The sequence below is a fragment of the Dama dama genome, chromosome 19 (genome assembly GCF_033118175.1).
Source record: "Dama dama isolate Ldn47 chromosome 19, ASM3311817v1, whole genome shotgun sequence".
NCBI classification, from domain to species: Eukaryota; Metazoa; Chordata; class Mammalia; order Artiodactyla; family Cervidae; genus Dama; species Dama dama.
This window is the reverse complement of record NC_083699.1, coordinates 35,738,582-35,761,642: the sequence shown is the minus strand read 5'-3', so window position 1 is coordinate 35,761,642 and position 23,061 is coordinate 35,738,582. Positions and strand designations below refer to the sequence as shown.

The 23,061-nt window shown below is 41.1% G+C and overlaps 1 protein-coding gene across 1 annotated transcript in view; it reads left to right on the top strand.

The window, feature by feature from the left end:
- The window catches only part of MCF2L2 (MCF.2 cell line derived transforming sequence-like 2), a 273,630-nt gene that overhangs the window by 39,469 nt on the left and 211,100 nt on the right, over positions 1-23,061 (top strand). Inside the window, exon 2 of the mRNA XM_061166666.1 lies at positions 12,982-13,065. Coding sequence (XP_061022649.1) covers positions 12,982-13,065 — 84 coding nt within the window. The remainder of the gene's footprint in view (positions 1-12,981; positions 13,066-23,061) is intronic.

Below are 23,061 nucleotides of genomic sequence, written 5' to 3'. Positions count from 1 at the left end.
AACCCATGAGCCTCAACAGCTGAGCCCACATGCAGCAACTACTGAAGCCCATGCTTTAGAGCCTGTGCTTCACAGCAAGAGAAGCCGCTGCTATAAGAAGTCTGTGCACTGCTAGTAGAGAGTAGTCCCCACTCTCCACAATTAGACAAAGCCCACACACAGCAACAAAGACTCAGCACAACCCCCCCAAATTATTTATTTATAATTTCACCTATAGAGAATCTGCCTACAGTGTTACCAACTCTGTATGTTATTTATCTTTAAAAAATTGCCAATCCATCAGGCAGAAAAGACCTCATTCTGCTTTAATTTACATTTATTAGTGAGGTTAAACATTATATATATATACATATTCATTGCCTGTGTTTCTTCTGTGAACTGTCTGTTCTCAGTCTACGCCTGATGTATGTTTCCTATGGTCGTTGTTACAAATCACCACAAACTTGATGGCTTAAAACAACAAAAATTTATTTTCTCATAGTTCTAGAGGCCAGAAGTCCAGAATCAAGGTACTCGCCCCACCCGACCTTCCACTCCTCTAGGGGCTCTAGAGGAAGTTCAGTTTCTGGTCTCTTCCAGTCTCTGATGGCTCCAGGCGTTTTTGTTGGTTTGTGGCTGCATCATTCCAATCTCTTGTCTCCATGGTCTTCTCCTATTCCCCTCTCTCTTATATGATTGCATTCCGTGCATGGGACAATTCACAAGAGGCTCTTCTTCTCAAGAGCGTTAATCACATCTTCAAAGACCCTTTTTCCAAACAAGGTAATGTTCACAGGTATTGAGGATTAGGAATGGCTGTATCTTTTTTCTTTTTGAGGGTAGGGGACTATCCAACCCACTTTACCTTTTTCTTGTTAATTTTATTAATGTAAGAGCTCCTTATATTCTAGGGAAATAAGCCTTTTATTAGCCACATGTGCTGTAAAGTTTTCCAGTTTGTTACGTTCCTTTTGAGTTTGTTAAAGGTGTGTTTGGCTTGCCAAAGCAGTTTACAAATTAGTTAATGCAGTCTTTTCTTTTTTTTTTTATTTTAACTCAGTCTTTTACTGAAATTTGTTACACTTTGAAAGACTGTTCCAGTTCCAGGATTATAAAAATGTTCTCCCATATTTTAGTGTTTTTGTCATTTCATTATTTAATGAATCAATCATGGCTGGAGTTTATTTTGATGCAAGAAGTGAAATTTGGATACAATTAAAAATTTTTGACAATAATAAAATACCTTTATATAGCACCTACCATATATTAAGAATTTTTCTTTAGTTTTCTAACATTAACTCAGTTCTTACAACAACCATACTAGGTGGATGTATTATAATTTCCCCCATTTTCAGATCAGGAAATCTAAGGCACAAGGAAGTTCATTGACTTGCTTGCGTTTATTCTGCTATATGTGGCAGAGCCAGGGTTTGAATGCAGGCATTGTGTACTGAGGTAATTACCTCTTTGCTTTATACCCTTTTGGCTTACAAAAGATTTCCTAGGACTTGCAGATAGTGAGGGGATCTTTAATCTCCCTCTTGCCCCATGGGAAATGCCAATTTTTTTTTCTTTTCCTTTTTTTTTTTTTTTTTTTTGCCACACCAGTCAGCTTGTGGGATCTTAGTTTCCTGACAGGGGATTTGAACCTGTGCCCCCTGCAGTGGGAGCTCAGAATCTTAACCACAGGACCACCAAGGAAGTCCTGGGAAATGCCACTTTTACCATATACTACATCCCTATTATATTTCAATCTAATTCTAATTTCCTTTCTGCTCCTGAGTTCTTCCAAGCGCATAACAAGTTCTATCATACTTAGTTCACAGTGAAAGAGAAAGAAGTCACATGATATCAGTGGGAAATTTACAAGCAGTATTTCAAACCAAATCACCAATGGGTGGCAGTAATGTGAGTGTTCGAGAAAAATGTGTTGCAGCATCATTAAGATCATGGCTCAAAGAACTGAATGGTAAACTTGATTGGCTTCTGTTGAATCTGTTATATACAAATTGATTTCACATGCTATTTTAATTAGATAATGTATGTAAAGCATCATCAATGAAACAAATTAATAGTCAATCTAAGGAAGAAATGGAAATTTTTATTCAAGCCAGCCTGGAGACTATAACCAGGAGACAGTCTCTCAGAGAGCTTTGAGAACTGTTCTCAAGGGATAAGAGGGGGGTAAGGCTAGTGTATATATGATTTTGATGAAGGGGTACATGCAGTCAGGCCTTCATCTTGGTAGAAGGTTACTGCTATTTGCAAGGAACAGATATCTTAGTTAATGGTTTTAGTGCTTTTCTAAGTATGAGAAGCTGAAAGAACCAGATGCATAAAATTTTCTCCTGGAAATATTTAACTATCTGAGGGCCAGTTCTTTCAGTTTTCCTAAAGCACAAAGAAGGTCCTCATCTTTGCCTTGAATTCCTTTCAGGGTATTGTAGGCCAGTGGCAGTGACTTGATTCTTGTAGGATTGCATGGTGGACAATATTCTTTATTTTACAATCCCTTTCCTTTCAGTCTTAATTCAACCAAGGCTTGGAAGGCATTTCATGACCAATTTGTCCCACGACACTAAGAATGCTCATTCTTAGGTCAGGCATGGATTTTGTTGATAGGCCACTCAATGTACTATTACTGGACTAGGCCCTCCTAACAGTAGCCAAAATCCTCTGGACCTGCTGTCTTACTAGTCTGTTATGGTTCCCTGTTATTGCTCTATCCCATATCTAGAGTTACACTAGTACAATCATTGATCTTATAGAACTATATACTTGGTCAATGGTTTCAAGTTGCCTAGTCACACATTTGGTAATGCAAGAAAAGATAACCTTGTAAAATAGGCACAATAAAAGTAATATAATTAGTAACATTGAAAAAGCAAGAGAGTTCCGAAAAAAACATCTACTTCTGTTTTATTGACTACACCAAAGCCTTTGACTGTGTGGATCACAACAAACTGTGGAAAATTCTGAAAGAGATGGGAATACCAGACCACTTTACCTGTCTCCTGAGAAATCTGTATGCAGGTCAAGAAGCAGCAATTAGAACTGGACATGGAACAACAGACTGGTTTCAAATAGGGAAAGGAGTATGTCAAGGTTGTATATTGCCACCCTGCTTAGTTAACTTATATGCAGAGTATGTCATGCAAAATGCCAGGCTGGATGAAGCACAAGCTGGAATCAAGATTGCCAGGAGAAATATCAATAACCTCAGATATGCAGATGACACCACCCTTATGGCAGAAAGTGAAAAACTAAAGAGCCTCTTGATGAAAGTGAAAGAGGAGAGTGAAAAAGTTGGCTTAAAGCTCAACATTCAGAAAACTAAGATCATGGCATCCAGTCTCATCACTTCATGGCAAATAGATGGGGAAACAATGGAAACAGTGACAGACTCTATTTTTTGGCTCCAAAGTCACTGCAGATGGTGACTGTAGCCATGAAATTAAAAGACACTTACTCTTTGGAAGAAAAGTTATGACCAACCTAGACAGCATATTAAAAAGCAGAGACACTACTTTGCCAACAAAGGTCCATCTAGTCAAAGCTATGTTTTTCCCAGTAGTCATGTATGGATGTGAGAGTTGGACTATAAAGAAAACTGAGCGCCAAAGAACTGATGCTTTTGAACTGTGGTGTTGAGAAACTCTTCAGAGTCCCTTGAACTGCAAGGAGATCCAACCAGTCCATTGTAAAGGAAATCAGTCCTGAATATTCATTGGAAGGACTGATGTTGAAACTGAAACTCCAATACTTTGGCCACCTGATGTGAAGAACTGACTCATTGGAAAAGACCTTGATGCTGGGAAAGATTGAAGGCAGGAGGAGAAGGGGACGACAGAGGATGAGATGGTTGGATGGCATCACCAACTCGATGGACATGAGTTTGAGCAAGCTTCAGGAGTTGGTGATGGACAGGGAGGCCTGGCATGCTATGGTTCATGGGGTCGCAAAGAGTCTGGCACGACTGAGCGACTGAACTGAGAACTGAGCTGAACATTAATAAAGTCATAAGTAAGTATTTAAGCTAAGAACTCCCATTAGGTGCATGCAGCCCAGTATCTGCCCAGGTGACTAATCTGCCCAGGTGCTGACTAATCAGCACCAGTTGCTGTCTTTAAGGGAAATGATATATTGACATTATATATACAGAGTTCACCAAAGATGCCTACACAGACAAGGGTACGGGATTGAGAAAGGAATGTTATTGTCTAAGGAGTTGTATGTCTGGCTCCATAGTAGAAAAGTTGATCTTTATGGCTGAGCAGGTTTTTCTGCTATTGGGGAGGTCTGGTTAAGACATAAGGAATGCCAGAAGGGAGAGAGAAGGCCAAAGGGCAGGGAAAAACTTTTACATTTAAATTTTTCATGTACAATATGAATTTTTATTTTATCAGCATGTAGCACAGTGCTCAGTAGGTAGAAAGTGCTCAATAAATGGTAATAATACTCACAACAGCCTTCTAGAAGGAGATATTATTATTATTCATTCCCATCTTATGGAGGGAGAACCTGAAGATTGAGGAGCTGGTTAGTGACAGAGCTGGGATGCAAGTCCAGTTTCTCATTCTACTTTCATAGTACCTGAATGAATAAATACACTGAGAGAGGAGGGAAGGAATGTTTAGCCAGAGCCTCCAGGGATTTTTCTTAAGCAAAAATAAATTTATCCATCTATTGCTCAAATGTATAAGGTCATACTATTTTGATTCCTTTGTGTTAAGATATTTTTCTCTCTTAAGAGCTTTAGAAAGATGTGAAACTTTGGAAGAATGTATGGAAGAATGCCATGTTGAATGAGTATTAGTCATATTTTTAGGTTTCTCATCTCATCACATTAGATCATATTTTATTATTGTGATCATATTTTATTATTGTACCCAAGACACTGCTTCTCTCTTGAATCCCAGGCTGGGAGTGGTCCCAGAATGAGAAGGGTAGGTAAGCAGCAAGGGGCCCACATTGAGCAGTAGGGTGGTACTTGGTGCTTGAAGGAGAGGTAAAATAAGTGCTTATGGCAGGGTTGGCTTGTTTCCTAGGGTGCTGATCTTAAAATCAACACAGAAGGAAATGTAAGTTTACACCATGTTGCTCTCAGTTTCAAAAATACTTTGAATACATATAGATGATCATTTTTATTGAACGATAAGAGAAGCACTAGTGGAAAACTCAAATTAAAAGTTGCTTTTTTTGTTTGTTTTTGAGCTGCATCTTTGTAAGCAACTGGGAAGAAACATGGATAGTCTAAAATCAGATTTCAACATGTGCTTGCTTGTCTGTTAGAGTAGCAGCATCAAGAGAGTTTCTTAGAAATGCAGAATCTCTGGGCCCATTCCAGGCCTACTAAATCAGAATCTGCATTTTAAAATGCATGTGATTTATATATCATTGTAATTTGAGAGCATTGCTCTGGAGCAGTATTGATTATAATACAGGTCATGTCACTTTGAAACCTAGTGCTAAAACTTGAGAGCCTTAAAGTGGAGAGGGATCAAGTATTTTCACAGATTTTCTTTTTTCTTTTTATTTTCACAGATTTTCTTTATTTCCTGCAGGGCTTTGATTGCTTTTTATTCAATATTCAGCAGGCACAGAGCTGGTTTGCCTTTCCTGAAGTTATGAAGGACTACAGAAAGAAAGTGAAAGTTGCTCAGTCATGTCCAACTCTTTGTGACCCCATGGACTATACAGGCCATGGAATTCTCCAGGCCAGAATACCGGAGTGGGTAGCCTTTCCCTTCTCCAGGGGATCTTCCATACCCAGGGTTTGAACCCAGGCCTCCTGCATTGCGGGTGGGTTCTTTACCAGCTGACCCACAAGGGAAGCCCAAGAATACTGGAGTGGGTAGCCTATCCCTCTCCAGGGATCTTTGTGACCCAGGAATTGAACTGGGGTCTCCTGCGTTGCAGGCAGATTCTTCGCCAATTGAGCTATCAGGGAAGCCCTGAGGGGAACATCATCTCCATCTGTTATTGCTAAGGAAACTTTGCATAAAAACTTCCACCTTGGTGCAGTGCTTGTCTCATGCAAGGGCACAATGTGGGATGTCAACAGTAATCAAGAAACTTAAACCTTTTTTTTTTTGGAAATGAAAAAAATAAAAGAAAAGAGATTTGGATAAGTGTTCAAAAACAGAAATCCTTATACCTAATAATATTTCATCACTTCTCAAAGCAATTTTAAACCACCATTTGCAGAGCCTGGGGCAAGAGTACACAAATAGAGGCCCACAAGCCACAGTTAAATAAAATGTACTGTTTTATCTTTTTCCAACAAACATACCCCATAAGAACAAAATTTAAAATATGCAAAGAGGTATGGATTTTATATGGGTAAAAATCAGAAAATAGCAAAGATGAATAAATGGAATGCATACATCTGAGTGTTGTGTTGATGGGCCAGTTAAATTTGGATGAATCATAAAGAGATCTCTAATCCATAAGTCACTATTTTTTTCTCATCATGTCAGCAAACACAGTATTGTTATAATTGAGATTTTCACACAAGTTGAGCTCCATTGAGAGTGGAGATCTAAACTAAATGTGATCTAAGTAAAATGTAATTGTGTTCAAGGAGTTTGAATTCTGAATATATTTGCATCATTAATTGGAAGGAAAAATGTGAGAATGTTGATGGTTGGTAGTGCTTGTTTCATTATGTAAGAATCTCCAGCATTCCTGCCATGTGAGAGGAAGACTTTGACAAGTTAATTAATTTGTTTTTTCTCTTACCTAAGCACTTCCGCTGCTCCAGTCCTCCCAGCACTCTGAAGCAGTGTCTGTCCCTGACATCAGCAGTGGCACAGCCCACAAGCCATCATAGCATTTGGATACAGTTCGCCTTTTCTTTTGAGGCTATAGACCAAGACGCGTGGTGGCATCTTCCCCTGGGGCCCCAGTGGTGTTGAGAGTAGCTGTTCAGGGTACAGTGTGCCCTACCAGTACTGAGCTCTGGGTCATGAAGACAGAGGTACCTGTGTGATCTTTAACACATAGGTCTATGGGAGGGAGGGCTACAGGACCTGGGACAGGGGACAAGAAACTTCCTAGGGGGATGGAAATGTTTCCTATTTTGATCTTTTCTGTGGTTGCATTAATGTATGTATGTGGTTGCAAAATTCATCAAACTGTACACTTAAGATTTGCTCATTAAAAAAAAAAAAAAGATTTGCTCATTGTACTGCATGTAAATTGTACTTCAATGAAGTCTAATAAGCATAAAAAATAAAGGTTACAGAATGTACTTTTCTCCATGTAAACTGAAGGGGGTAACCACAGGATCTCACACAACTCTTTTATGTATTCCTTTCCCAGATGCCTGTATCCATGTGTGCACACGCATACCACATGCTTTCTTCTTTCTTTTTGAAACTGGCTTCGATCTTACCATACATATGATTTTTTTGTTCTTGAAATTATATCTTAAATCTTTTTCTATGAACATGATATTCATAATTACATCATGATTCTTTCATTTTTTTCACTTTTATAGGTGATATTCTAGTCTACATTTTTATGTGCAGAGTTTTTATTTTGCTGTTTTCTCATTCTATATATTTCCAGATATAGAATGAACAGGTAAAAGATTATGAAGATTTTGATGACTGTGTATTGAGGCTCTGTATTATAATGGTTAAGATTCAAATTCTCATGCTGCTTGACCTTGGACCAGCAAATCTAGTTCCATATTGCTTGCTGTTAGAGTTGTTTTGAGGATTAAATAAATTGATACATATATATATGTGTGTGTGTGTGTGTATGTATATATATAAGGGGTTTGGTATGTAATCTCTGCAATAATCACTGAGTAAAATATTGTGAAACTAGTTTCTAAAAGGACACTACCAGCTTCACTTCCAAGGCTATGCAGAAGTACTAGTTTTCTAGCATAACTCCAGCATAGTATGTTGCTTTAAGGTGAAATGAGATATTCTATTGCTCTTTTAATTACATTATTTGACTACTAGAAGTTGGACATTTTCTAGTGTTTTTGGTTTTTAAAATCTTCTAAATTTCTCCTTGAAAAATTCTCTCATCTGCTTTTCAAGTGCCTCTTCTTCAATGTTAACTAATGGACAAGACTTCAATACCAATTCATCTGGTTCAGGTTAAGTATTGCTATAGCACAGGACTCAGTAAAAGAAGGAAAATGAGTTTGTGTTCTTTCTAACCTAGCCAGTAAGGGAAGTGAGGAACTTCCCTGGTGGTCCAGAGGTTAAGAATCCATCTTCCAATGCAGAGGATGTGGGTTCGATCCCTGGTCAGGGCACTAAGATCCCACATGCCACCTGCATGCTACAGCTAATGAGGACCCAGTGCAGTCAAAAAGAAAAAAAAGAGAGAGAGACAAGTGAAACACAGCATGACACCATGGTGGCTTTTTGTACCAACCTAGCGACTGATTCCTCAGAGCCTCTGGTCTATAAGAGTTTTCTCAGCAATAAAGTCTGTTCTAGTTGCAGGGCTAGGAGGATGGAGTGGCAAGAGGAGTTTCATTTTTGTTCTAGGTGCATTCCTTTTCTGTCATTATTAACTAATGAAATGAGTTATCTGTAAAGTGTCTTGTGAGGGTTGGCTCAGAGCTAGTGCTCTCATTAGTGTCATGAACAATGGCTGAATGGAGATCCTGGTCCCATTCCTAGTTCAGCTAACAGCAAATCCTTCCATCCTTTCTGCCTACCAGATTCTCTGCGCAAAGTAGACACGTAGCACAGTCTGTCAAACTAGGGTCTGCCTTCCTTCTTGGGTCAGATCATATGTTTTCCCCTTATTAATTTTGTCATTCAGTCACTAAGTCGTGTCTGACTCTTTGCAGCCCCATGAACTGCAGCATGCCAGGCTTCCCTGTCTTCACTGTCTCCTGGAGTTGCTCAAACTCATGTCTATTGAGTCAGTGATGCCATCCAGCCATCTCAACCTCTGTTACCCACTTCTCCTCCTGCCCTCAGTCTTTCCCAGCATCAGCATCTTTTCCAGTGAGTCAGTTCTTTGCATCAGGTGGCCAAAATATTGGAGATACAGCTTCAGCATCAGTGCTTCCAATGAATAGTCAGGACTGATTTCCTTTAGGATTAACTGGTTGGATCTCCTTGCTGTCCAAGGGATTCTCAAGAATCTTCATCTGCACCACAGTTTGAAAGCATCAGTTCTTTGGTGCTCAGCCTTCTTTATAGTCCGAAAAGGCTTGGGCTCACATATAGTCACATACAGTCTCACATCTGTATATGACTATTGGAAAAGACCATAGTCTTTTATGGACCTTTGTTGGCAGAGTGATATCTCTGACTTTTAATACACTCTCTAGATTTGTCATGGCTTTCCTTCCAAGGAGCAAGCATCTTTTAATTTCATGACTAGTTTATTTATTTATGTTTTGGTTCCTTTTTCCTCAGACCATACTTGAGTCTTTTAAATCCCAGTGTGACCCAAGTCTCAGAACAGCAAGAACATAGGCTAAGTGTTTCATTGCCCTTTATTTCTTGCTAGTTGCAACAGTTAAACTGCATCAGGTGTTATCAGCCTGTTTCCTGCCCTCTGCCCTGAGGAGGAGGTTGCAGTCAGTAGTAAGGGTCCTGCCCCAAAGTCTGTATTGCTCTCAGACAAGGGTTGGGGGGTGGCTGGGGGGTGGTGGAAGACAAAGATGTATTGCTTGCTGCCTACGACTGGATTCCTATTGGATGTGCTGGGGTACACTCCATCACCTCCAAGGCCCTTGTGGATGCTTCCTGCATTTTTGGAACTGAGGGTCCAGGGTAGCATATAATCTCATGTTTGTATATATATCCAAGACCAAAATGGGATAAGTTTTTTCCAGGCCTGTTTGTAACTTTGCATAGGATAGAAATTGTGTCGAAATTCACTTACCACTTCCCTTTGCCTTGTGTGGGATACAAAGAGACAAACTTTAATTTACACATATCCAAAATAGCAAGCAGGAAGCCTCCACATAGGACTGAGGGACTTGCAGGGTGCAGCAGGTACCACCACGTCAGTGGGTTGTCACTGGCTGTGCCCAGCTGTTCTTGGAGAAGGAAAAGCCATTTTATACATGTGGACTCTGAGGTTCAGCGTGTTCTTGCCATGGTTGCCCGGCTAGAAACTGGCAGAAACAGCCCTTGGCATGCAGGGCTGTGTGGACCTGAGGCAGCTTCCTTCTCACTGCAGGGGGAGGTGTTCCTTTAGACTAAAGAGTTCCTGCACTCCCCTCCCTGCTCCATCTCTACAGGCGTGTGTAGCGGGGACTGCCAGCAGCAAGGACTGGTCTTGTGTGTCTCTCCTGGTACAGAGCATGAATGAGGCCGAACCGAGCAAGGCCCACAGGTGTCAGGCATTACTAAAAGCCAGTGTCTGAGGTCACACCTCCATGTGCTCAGTCAGCAATGAGTTTGAGAAATCTTCATGGTCTGTTGCAGCAGGCCAGGTTGGGTTATGAGGTCCCTTCACTGAGACCTGGGAAGTCTTCAGGGATAACACGGTCAGCAAAACTGGGGCCAAAGGCAAATCAGCTCATTTCTATTCCTGGAAAAACAAATCATCAGTTTTAGTATTGTACCTTTCGTAACCATAGGAGGCAGGTGAAAACGTCCTTTTGGAGCACTGGGCAATTTCCAAGATGAGAGACACCAGTCAACATCTCAGGGGTGGCAGAAGTCAGTGCTCCTCAAGGCCGAGGGGTCTAGAAACTCCATCACGTTTGCTCTCTTAGAGTCATGTGATCCAAGGCTGACCCAGGCTCCACACTGAAATTGTTGTGTGACCACAAGCAAGGTCAGAATCTCTCCATTTCTTCACTTAAAAAATGAGATGGGACAGAGGGATGGTTAGTTTAACTCACTTCTGTTGTTTCTTTCAGATCTTACCTCTTTAATTTAAAATGTTTATGCTAGGGGGACTTCCCTGGTGGTCCAGTGGCTAAGACTGCATGTTCCCAATGCACGGGGCCTGAGTTCCATCCCTGGTCAGGGAACTAGATCCCATGTGCCACAACTAAGAGTTCACATGCCACAACTAAAAGATTCCATGTGCCACAACTAAGACCTGGGGCAGCCAAATAAATAAACAAATGTTAAAAATTAAAATGTTTACTTTAAAGCACACCTCAAATATTGAGGTAAAATAACAATAAATTGCATCTTATGATCTTGGTTTTTCTCTGGGTCACTTTCCCTTAAATAGACTGCCTCAGGTATGGAAAAATAACAACCCAGCTGTAGTTTTGAGTATGCCACTTTCCCGGATCACTGTGAGATTGTAATCTGAAAAACTCTTCAACTATATAACTCCTATTTCTGCTTAAACTTTCTATGCTGTTGTCCATTTGTAATTTAAATTTTGTTATGGAAACAGAAATATATGCAAAAGAATTGTATAATGAACTGCCAAGGATCCGTCAACCAGCTTCAACAATTATCCACATTTTGTCAATTTGGTTTCAGCTTCCCCCAAACCCCACCTGCCATCTCCCACTCCTTGTAGTTTTTAGCAGAAGGGAATTCTGGAATATTTTCAAGCAGATCTCAGACTTCATATCTTTTTACTGTTAGAGGCTTTACTTTGTGAATCTAACAGAGAAGGCCCTTCCTGTTTTGTAAAATAGTGACTTTGGTGTTGTTACTGCATGCAGACTGATTATAGGAGGCAACACCTGTGACAGTGATACAGGAGTCTGAATTTTTAGTGAATTTAGAGTGGAATGTGTATTGGGTTTACCTTCCTCCCTCCAGAAAAAGTGGTAGAATTCACTGAAAAGCATCTTGGAGTTTGAATAGCACCACCCCCTATAAGACTCTCAGAAAGCAAATATAGGAAAGGCCTTTCCAAGTGATGAACAGAGCTAGTGTTTGTGTAGCGCCTACTAGGTACATCTCCATATGCATCATCTGTAACCTATATACCAAGGCTGAGAAGTGAAAACCAAGGCTTTGGGAGGAGCTTCCCAAATATTACCTTCGGATGATCAGTATTAGAAAATCACATTACCCTGTCTCCATGCCAAAACACTTGAGATAACCTGTTTAGCTTCAACATACAAAGTTATTTGGTTTGTGCCTTAAGCTAACCTGATGTTTACTGCTAGATCATTTCTTGAGGTTCCCTTGGAAATAGTTAAATGAGGATAATAGTGTCCTAGGCAGAGAAAGCATGAAAATGTCTTCCTCTGCCCAGGCCAGGTTAGGAGATGCCACTCAGTCTTCCCTTCTCTCTAGTCCCCTTTCCCCAAATGGGTAAAAGCAGTCTTAGTGATTATAAATCACTCTTTGGGGTTAGAGGACATTTGTAAGTTTGTGCTTGAAAGATTTGAATTTTTGCTTTGGAAACCTGTAACATTTGGTTCAGTGAGGAGTGAACCAAACTTATGAACTTAATCATGAAAATGCCTTCCTCTGCCCAGAGGAGTTTAGGAGTGAACTTAATCTTTATTTAAGGTCCTTAAACATGTTTGCCAGTTGGAAGAGACTCCATGAAGTATTTCTGGAAGGGAGAAAAAAAAGGAATGGAGTTGACTGAGGAGAGAGGCCGAAAGAAAGGAAGTGAGGAAAAGAATAAAAATCAAAGAACCTTTGTAAGTCCCAGATTGGTTTCATGACCCAGTTTGAGATGAACTCTGGTTACTTACATTGTTTGTATTTAACATGTCCTACAGACCCAAAGGAGTGAGCAGACCCTAAGCACCTGCCTTGGTAATGAAACCATACTAGCAGGTTTACTGTGAAGCTACTGAAACTTAAACTTCAGGGTTTCTTCCTTTTATTGATCCCTCCCTAAACCTTGGGAGAGGCACTAGAAATGTATTCCTGTGCTCATGTGTTTAAGCATCAAACCAGATCCATTTCTGCCTGTCAGGAATTGAGTTCTCAAGAGAATAATGTGCCCATAACCATATCTCGATAACCACATCCCAAACTTCCCTAGTGGTGGAAACTTCCCTTTCTTCCTTTAAATTCTCTTTATAATTTGTAGGAATTTAACCTAATTTGTATTTCATTTGTACAGATGAAATTATGCAGCAGGAAATCAGGCCCTTGGTGGCAGTGGATATAATTGAACAACTTCACAGACAATTTGCCATTCTTTCAGGTAAGATGCAAATTCATTTGCATTTCTAGATTTCGTTGGGGGGGGGGGGTGGTCTCACTGGGAGGGCCCAGCCTCTTGAACTTGATTAGCATTATATTCAACTCTCAGTCATCCCCGGGCTTCCCTGGTGGCATAGAGGGTAAAGTGTCTGCCTGCAATGCAGGAGACCTGGATTCAATCTCCAGATGGGGAAGATTCCCTGGAGAAGGAAATGGCAACCCACTCCAGTATTCTTGCCTGGAAAATTCCATGGACTGAGGAGCCTGCTAGGCTATACAGTCCATGGGATTGCAAAGAGTTGGATCACAAAGAGTCACACACGACTGAGCCACTTCACTTCTCAGTCATCCCCAAAGCCTCACCCAGGACTAGAATGAGCTGAGGATTGTCCAGCAGGAGGAGGGTGGGATCTCAGAGATGTTACTCCTTTTGCTGTTGGATGAGATTTGATCTTTCCCAAGGAATACATTTCTTTGAGGTTGTAGACAACAGAGCTGAAAAGATTTTGAGGAAAGAAAAAGAAATAAGTACTGACATTAGCTGCCACCATGATGTCCTTCCAATATTCTCATTGAATGTTCTACCAAGATCCAACCTTAAGACAGTCTTGGTTTTAAGAGCTCATGAATGTTGCTGAGGTAATTTGTTCTCTGAGAGATTTGTCTTTTATTCTTATCTTTAATGGATCTAATTTAAATACATCAATTTTCATTAAGCATTTGGTTAGGAATAAAGAAAGACTAACATTAATCAATGGCTAGAAATTTCAAGAGAAGCCACTGCAATGAGAAGCCCGTTTTTTGCAATGAAGAGTAGCCCCCACTCACCTCAAATAGTGAAAGTCTGTATGCAGCAACAAAGACCCAAAACAACCAAAAATTAGAGAAAGAAATTTTTAAAAAATGCTAGAAATTTTCTGAACATACGTATAGCCCTGAAAATTTGCCATTACTAGAATACTATTCTTTTTTATTCTCTTAGCCCAGGGTGACATGACTTTACTGAAATTGGAGGTACAGACCAAATCCTGAATTATAGTTTAACCTTTCTTAGAAGCATGGGTTAATGAGATTAGATGTCCTCAGCACATATCACAGAGAAATAAGGTGGCAAGTCACTCTCCCTTTGTATCTGTTCTGGAAAAAAAAAAAAAAAAAGCAATAAAGTCGTCTTAGTTATATCACAGAGAGAATGTAGTTGGCATGAATTTTATTCTACACAATACGATGCAAAAGCCATCACATTTTTTCCCTTTCTCTAAATCTTTTTTAGTTTACCCCAAACTCCACATGGGCTTCCCAAGTGGCTCAGTGGTAAATAATCTGCCTGCCAATGCAGTCTGGGTTCGATTCCTGGGTTGGGAAGATCCCCTGGAGAAGGAAATGGCAACCCACTCCAGTATTCTTGCCTAGAAAATCCCATGGACAGAGGAGCCTGGCAGGCTACCGTCCATAGGGTTGCAAAGAATCAGACACGGTTTAGTGGCTAAACAACAACAAACTCCTATTCTCTCCTACTGGATTTGAGAGAAATTCAATTTTCAATATTAAGATATCACTCTGCATTTCACAGTTGGTATCCTACTTACAGTCTCAGTCATCCCCGGGCATCTTACACAATGCAGAACATTCTGGGGAATTCTCTGCTCTTCCCTCCACATTGGTCATTGTTTAGAGTTGCTAAAAACTCCATAAATACAGGATTCTCATTTTTAAATGAGGTGATGTGAAGAGCTGTCTCTTTGGAAAAGACCCTAATGCTGGGGAAGATTGAGGACCAGAGGAAAAGGGAGAAACAGAGGATGAGATGGTTGGATGGCATCATCAACTCAGTGGACATGAATTTGAGCAAGCTCCAGGAGATGGTGTAGGAGAGGGAAGCCTGGCATGCTGCAGTCCATGGGGTCGCAAAGAGTTGGACATGACTGAGCAACCAAACAACCACATTTTAAAAATTTCTTCCTCTATTGCTAAGGCTTAGAACAGAGGCTGGAACATAATATCTGCTGAGGTTGAAATGATCTAAGTCCTCCTGGTCTGTCCTGTGAGGTTGGTGGACTCCCTGCTCCCCCTATCCCCAGTCTAGGCACCACTGTCTTGACCCTGGTAGCAGTGCCTGGCCAGCTTCCTGCAGGTGCCGTGTCATAGCTTCCTGCAGTGAGCCTAGGATGGTGCACAACAGAAGGCAGCATGGGGACTGTCTCTGGATTTCTGGCAACTGCTGCTATGGCCCCGTGTCACAGAAGGCCCAAAGCCAACATGCATCAAGGTCTGGAATGGACGATGGGGTGGGCTGGGTAGATTCCTATAGTCTTACACCAAAACTGTAATGCCTCAACTCAGTTCATAATTCTAGCATATACAATTATACAATGATTCATCTGGGAAAGGAATCCAGTGGCTGATTGATACACTTAAATATCCAAAGTTATTGCTTTCAAGTAACATTGAGGCATTTTTTTCTATGCTTATTTCTTAGAGGCAGTTTAGGGAAAATTGTAAACTGGTACCAGCCAGCCCTAGATATGGTTAGATTCTGCTACTGACTGGCTGTATCATGTTGGGTAATTTACTTGTCTAAGCTTCACTTTTCTCACTTTGTGTAATGAATAGGATCATCATAATTTTGAGGACAAAAGCATAATGTATGAAAAATGCTTAATATTGCAACTGCCAATTAAATGTTTGCTCTTTTTTCCTGATATATTCTAATCCCTCAAAAGTGTTTATTTTTATATTACCAAACATGTTTTCAGTATGACAGTGTTTTTGTAAGGGACCAAAACCATACAGTGATAGAGTATATAATACCACAGTTAAGTCAGAACTTAACTTTCACTCTTTAATGTAGAACATAAAACTGAAAACTCACACTGGCCCAAGAGGATACCTCTGCTTTAGGAAAGGCACTTTGACTGGACAAAGGCAATCCTTTCATTTTTGAGCCTGTCAGCTTGTTGCCTCAAGGTTGCCCTTCCTTTGAGAGAGAAGCATGGATAAGCTGTGATAGAATTTGCCACATGCCAAGAAAAATATCAGCAGCCATGGGGTTCTCTGAGTCAGCAGGTCTTTTTTGGAATTAGCAGGCCTGTTTTTCATCTTTAATTTCCCTCTTTACCTGACAGAGGCAGCAAATGTCAGCAACGGGGCTGTTGTGGGTGCCTGGGTAGTTGTGGTTGTAAAACAGGAATCTCCTCAGTTAGGTTTTTTCCATGGTAGCCCAGCCCTGCCCTCTGCTCTGAGTCACAGCACTTTTCCTGATTCAGACAAGCAGGGTGAAGATGTTTCAGCTGCTGACTTACCTATAGATTCCACTGAGATCTAGAGACAGCCAGAACCCCCATCAACCAGGGATGCTGTGAAAGAGAGGATGGAGCCTTTTTCTCAGTGAGGCCACAGGTGCCTGGCCTGCTGTGCTGTGTGAGTGTGCTCCTGTGGCTGGTTGAAGAGCCGGGCTCATTGCATGATGCCTCATCCAGATTTGTGGGCAGATGGTTTGAAGCATCTGGATGGTGATACCAGTAGGGCAATCAGCAGGAATTGGATAGTGGACAGGGCTAGGGTATCTGGTGGCTCTGACTATGGAAGACAACTTGCAGGTTCCCCAATGAACTTGGGATATTCTAAGTTCAGGCACTTAGCTAGGAATCAAAAAAATATAAACAGGTTAGTGTGATGAAGACACTAGTCTTTGAACTCAGACAATCTAGGTTCATATTCCAACAGAATTAGTAGGTTGCTCTGAGCAGGATTTCTCATCTGTAAAGTGGGTTGTTTTAAGGACAGTGCTTAGCATAGTATTTGGCTACAAGAAAACATAGACTATAGGATATGTTTGTTTTTAAACTATTGGGTTGACCAGATGGAAAAATCCAAATGAACTTTTTGGCCCACTCAATGCATAATAGGAGGTCTGGCGATAGGTCTTGACCCTAAGATGGCCACTACAGCTCCAGACATCAAGTCTGTATCCAAAGCAGGAAGAAGGAAAAGAAGCAATTCTGGCTTCTGTTGCTTTTGCCAAGAGAGCAATAACTTTCCTAGAGCTCTTGGTAGCCTTCTGCTTTTGTTTCATTCCAGAACTGTGTCATGGAGCCATTTACAACAAGAATTTTAATCCCTTTAAAAATAATAGCAGGAAGCTTCTGGTTCATGAGTGGAAGGATATGCACTCATCTCCTCCTGGGAGAGCACCAAAATTGCAATTAGCTATTGAAAACCATCAACAGGAGTACAGTGGAACCAAAAAAAAAAAAAAGATGCCCCACATCTAAAGACAAAGAAGAAGCTGCACCGAGATGGTAGGGGGGTTGCAGTCACGATAAAATCAAATCCCATGCCCACCAGGGGAGTGACCCACAATCAGGAGAACAATAACACCAGAGAAATTCTCCCACTGTTGTGAAAGTCCTGAGCCTCATGTCAGGCTTCCCAGTCTGTAGATCCAGCAAAGGTACTGGGAATCCCCAGGGAATATGACTTTGAAGGCCAGTGGGATTTAATTATAGAACTTCCATAGGACTAGGGAAAACAGAGTCCAATCTTGGAGGGCACAAACAAAATCTTCCCACCAAGACCCAGGGGAAAGGACCAGGAGGATACAGGGGAAAGGATACAGGAGGCTGAACCAAAACTATCTGCTAGTGTTGGAGAGTCTCCTGTGGACATGTGGGTTGGCAGTGGCTCATTGTGGGGATGGGCATTGGCAGCAGCAGTCCTGGAAGGGGCCTCTTGGCATAAGACCTCTTGGAAATCACCATTAAGCCCATAGACCACAGGACTGGGTCACCTCAGGCAGAACAACTAATAGAGAGGGAGCACAATCCCAGCCATCAGCAGATCATTGGATTAAAGTTTTACTGAGCATGGCTCTGCCCACCAGAGTAAGACCCAGTTTTTCTCACCACCAGTCCTTCCCATCAGGAAGCTTAGACAAGCCGCTTAGCCTCATCCACCAGAGGCAGACAGAAGCAAGAAGAACCACAGTCCTGCAGCATGCATGAGTGCTAAGTTGCTTCAGTCATGTCCACCTCTGCAACCCTAAGGATTGTAGACTGCCAGGCTCCTCTGTCCATGAAATTCTCCAGGCAAGAATACTGGAGTGGGTTGCCATGTGCTCCTCCAGGAGATCTTTCCGACCCAGGGATCAAAACCATGTCTCCTGCATTCAGGGCAGTCTCTTGCACTGCAGGCAGATTCTTTACTACTGAGCCATCAGGGAAGCCTCAAGAGCAGCTAGAACCTAAACCACATCATGGAAAATTAACCAAGATGAGAAAGCAGAGGGTTTTGTCCCAGATAAAGGGACAAGATAAAACCTCAGAAAAATAACCATGTAAAGTGGAGATAGGCAACCTTCCAGAAAAAGAATTCAGAATAATGATAGTGAAGATGCTCTAGGATCTCAGGAAAACAATGGAGAAGATGCAAGAAATATTTACCAAAGACCTAGAAGCCCTGAAGAATTAAACAAAGAGATGAACAATACACTAGAAGGAATAGGTAGCAGAGTAACTTGGGCAGAAGAACAGATAAGTGACCTGGAGGATAGAATGGTGGAAATCACCACCACAGAACAGAATATAGAAAAAAGAATGAATAAAAGTAAGACAGCCTAAGAGACCTCTGGGACAACATTAAATGCACCAACATTCGTGTGATAGGAGGCCCAGAAGGAGTAGAGAGAGAGAAAGGACCCAAGAAAATATTCGAAGAAATAATAGGGAAAACTTCCCTAACATGGGAAAGGAAATAGTCAACCAAGTCCAGGAAGCACAGAGAGTCCCATGCAGGATAAACCCAAGGAGGAACACACCAAGACATATAGTAATCAAAATGATGAAAATTAAAGACAAAGATAAAATATTAAAAGCAACAAGGGAAAAATGGCAACAAACAAGGAAACTCCCATAAGGTTATCAGCTGATTTCTCAACAGAATCTCTACAAGCCAGAAGGGAATGGCATGATACATTTAAAATGATGAAAGGGAAGAAACTACAACCAAGAATACTCTACCTAGCAAGACTCTCATTCAGATTTGAGAGAGAAATCAAAAACTTTCTAGACAAGCAAAAGTTAAGGGAATTCATTACCACCAAACCAGCTTTACAACAAATGCTAAAGGAACTAACTTCTCTAACACAAGAGAAGGAAAATACATACACAAAATAAACTACAAACAATTAAGAAAATGACAATAGGATCATACGTGTGTGCATTCGTGTGAGTTGCTTCAGTTGTGTCCAACTCTTTGTGACCCTGTGGACTGAGCCCTGCCAGGCTCCTCTGTCCATGAGGTTCTCCAGGAAAGAATACTGGAGTGGGTTGCCGTGTCCTCCTCCAGGGGATCTTCCCAAACCAGGGATTGAACTCGGGTCTGTTATGTCTACCTGCATTGGCAAGCAGGTTCTTTACCACTAGTGCCACCTGGTAAGCCCAGTAGGATCACGTGTGTACTTAGTTGGTCAGTCATGTCCGACTCTGTGACCCCATGAACTGTGGTCCACCATGCTTTTCTACCAATGGGATTCTCCAGACAACAATACTGGAAGGGATTTCCCTGCCCTCCTCCAGGGTATCTTCCCAACCCAGGGATAGAACTCAGGTCTCTTGCATTGCAGGTGAATTCTTTACCATCTGAGCCACCGGGGAAGCCCAGCAGGATCATATTCATCTATAATAACATTAACTGTAAATGGATTAAATGCACCAACCAAAAGACTAAACTGGCTGGGCAGATGAGAACATGTGTGTGTATGCATTTTCACTTACCACATCACTCTACTTAACCCCTGAAATTGTATATAACTATTTTATATTATTAGGTTAATCACGTTTCCATTATGACCTGTGATTGTAATTATCTTTTATTTTTTGGCTGGTTATTGATTGTGAAAACTGATAAACATCTTTTACTATTGTGAAACAAGATAATAGCAGGAGGAAACACTATTTGAAGGGCTTACACACTTAAATAATGTGTTTCTTAGGTTAGGCCAATGTGAGTTAGAACAGATCCCCAGTCCCCTGATTCATGATTTATTTATCAGTTTTTTGGGGGGAGAGGGGAAGAGAAAGGGAAAATAGATACTGCGAGGCAAATAGCAGTAACCATCTCACTGTCTCTCCCACTGTTGCTCTTCACCATCTTCCTATGGGATTTCTCAATGTTCCAAATTCTCCTCCAAACCCACACCCTGAAGGGAATGGTCTTAGGTAGGCCAAGTATTGCTAGTATTTCCTGAAATAAAATTAGTCCTCTTAATGTACAGAAATGATACGAGAGGACTAAAGTTTATTTTATTAAGTCACCATCCTACTTAGTTTCTAGGAGTCTGGTTTTGTTTACCTTAAATGGGCTTCTTTGCTGCAATCTTTCTTCCTTCTGCATTCCCACGCTTCCTCACTAGGTGGCGCTGACTGCCCTGTGGTGAATGGAGGCCCAGTTTTGTTTCCTGGGTGCTTCTGCCTCTAAGACTAACAGACTAAAGGTTAATGGCTTGTGGTGTCCCCAGTTAGCCCTCTGACTTTCTGGTGTTTGTTCTCAGTGTTAACCATGATATGAGAAAACTCCACCCATCTTTCTCTATTTAGGCATGAATACCTTTAATTTTAGTTAATGAAAAGATTAAATCATGAAAAAGGTATATCCTTATGAATATTTTACAGTGTTTTGGTTCCTTGAAAAGTTTTAGCCATTTTCTTGGCAGATATTGTTTATACAATTAGTATAGTGTTATAATACATCAAAATTTAGCCTTACTCAACATGTAACTTCTCTTAATTCACATTTCTCGCAAACTCCTGTGAGTGTGAAACTAGAAAGAAGAAGAATGTTTTAGTTGAAAGCTAATAACATCCTGATCTAGATTGTTTTCAGTCAATATAACAAGGTAACTCAGTTTCCTTGTCAAACACCTAATCTGCAGGTTTTTTTTTTTTTTTTTTTAATTTAAGTGTACAGGATTAATCAAGAGGCATTTCCTGAAGATAACTGGTCATCTAGACTATCACAGACTGGTCTCTGAGAGCCCAAGACTCACATTAACAATACATACAAAAGACTTGTATAGAAAGACCACAATGCTGACTTACTCTTTCCACGACAGAAGCACTCACGTTTGCTAGATAGCACATTCTCTCCCAGCAAACACATGTACATGGGCTATCAGAGTATAATCAGAAGATACCAGGTATGGATTCAGAGCAGCAGAGTGGGTTGGATGATCTTAATGGCACTGCCATTAGATAGCCTGGCAACATGACCTGGATTCTCCACAGAGCGGGCCAGGAGTCTCCTTAGGAGAGGTGCCTGCCTTTGCTTCTCAGTCTCCCTTTCCTGTAATTTCTTCATGGATTCCACACCCTCAGTAATCATGCAGTCCTTGTTAAACCACACCATGCACTGATGACTCGCGTTAGATATATGAAATAGGTGCAGTCATTTGTAGTTGGCTTCACTTGGGAGCTGCATTCCACTGGAAGTAGCCTCCCTCCATGTGCATGGAAGGTGCTCCCAGAGTTTCAGCTAATGTCCCTCTGCCTGGGGCACAAGTGCTCCAAGTTCTTTAGTCCTTAATGCCTTAGCAGCTCAGTCAGTTTTTCACAGCCCTTTTTGGCCAAAAGCAATACCTGACAGGTTAAACAACTTAAGTCTATATGTCCTGACAACTTAGTAGCTGTTTGAAAAAAATAGATACAGCTGAAAGAAAAAGTCAGGTTTAACTTTCATTTTTAGAGAACCACAGTGATCTCAAACCTTGGAATCAGTCTGGATATCACCACTTCCTGTTTCACACTGATTTTCATATTACACTTGCTTTTAACACTAGCAGCCACCAAACCCTCAGCTCTCCAAAGATGTAATGCCATTCAAAAGAATACTGCATAATTTAATGTTGAAATACCAAACTACTGCAAGCTAGTAGCAAGCATGGCATCTGATAGATGCCAACTAATGCTGTTTTCCCCCTAAATTTAAAATACTCAAGGCACTTTTGTGAGTTCACTGTGCATCCCTGTTTGGGAACCATGGGGCTGGAACATAGTCTTGTGGATACGTCTAGCTGCAAAGAGATTGGGAAATAGAATCTTTTTTAAAAAATATAAATTTATTTCTTTTAATTGGAGGCTAATTACTTTACAATATTGTAGTGGTTTTGCCCTACATTGACATGAATCCACCACGGGTGTACATGTGTCCCCTATCCTGAACCCCCCTCGTACCTCCCTCCCTATCCCATCCCTCTGGGTCATCCCAGTGCACCAGCCCTGAGCACCCTGTCTCAGGCATTGAACCTGGACTGGAGATTCGTTTCACATATGATAATATACATGTTTCAATGCCATTCTCCCATATCATCCCACCCTCGCCCTCTCCCACAGAGTCCAAAAGGCTGTTCTATACATCTGTGTCTCTTTTGCTGTCTCACATATTGGGTTATCATTACCCTCTTTCTAAATTCCATATATATGCATTAGTATACTGTATTGGTGTTTTTCTTTCTGGCTTACTTCACTCTGTATAATAGGCTCCAGTTTCATCCACCTCATTAGAACTGATTCAAATGTGTTCTTTTTAATGGCTGAGTAATATTCCATTGTGTATGTGTACCACAGCTTTCTTATCCATTCATCTGCTGATGGGCATCGAGGTTGCTTCCATGTCCTGGCTATTATAAACAGTGCTGTGATGAACACTGGGATACATGTGTCTCTTTCAGTTCTGGTTTCCTTGGTGTGTTTGCCCAGCAGTGGGATTGCTGGGTCATATGGCAGTTCTATTTCCAGTTTTTTAAGGAATCTCCACACTGTTCTCCATAGTGGCTGTACTAGTTTGCATTCCCATCAGCAGTGTAAGAGGGTTCCCTTTTCTCCACACCCTCTCCAGCATTTATTGCTTATAGACTTTTGGATAGCAGCCATTCTGACTGGCATGAGATGGTACCTCATTGTGGTTTTGATTTACATTTCTCTGATAATGAGTGATGTTGAGC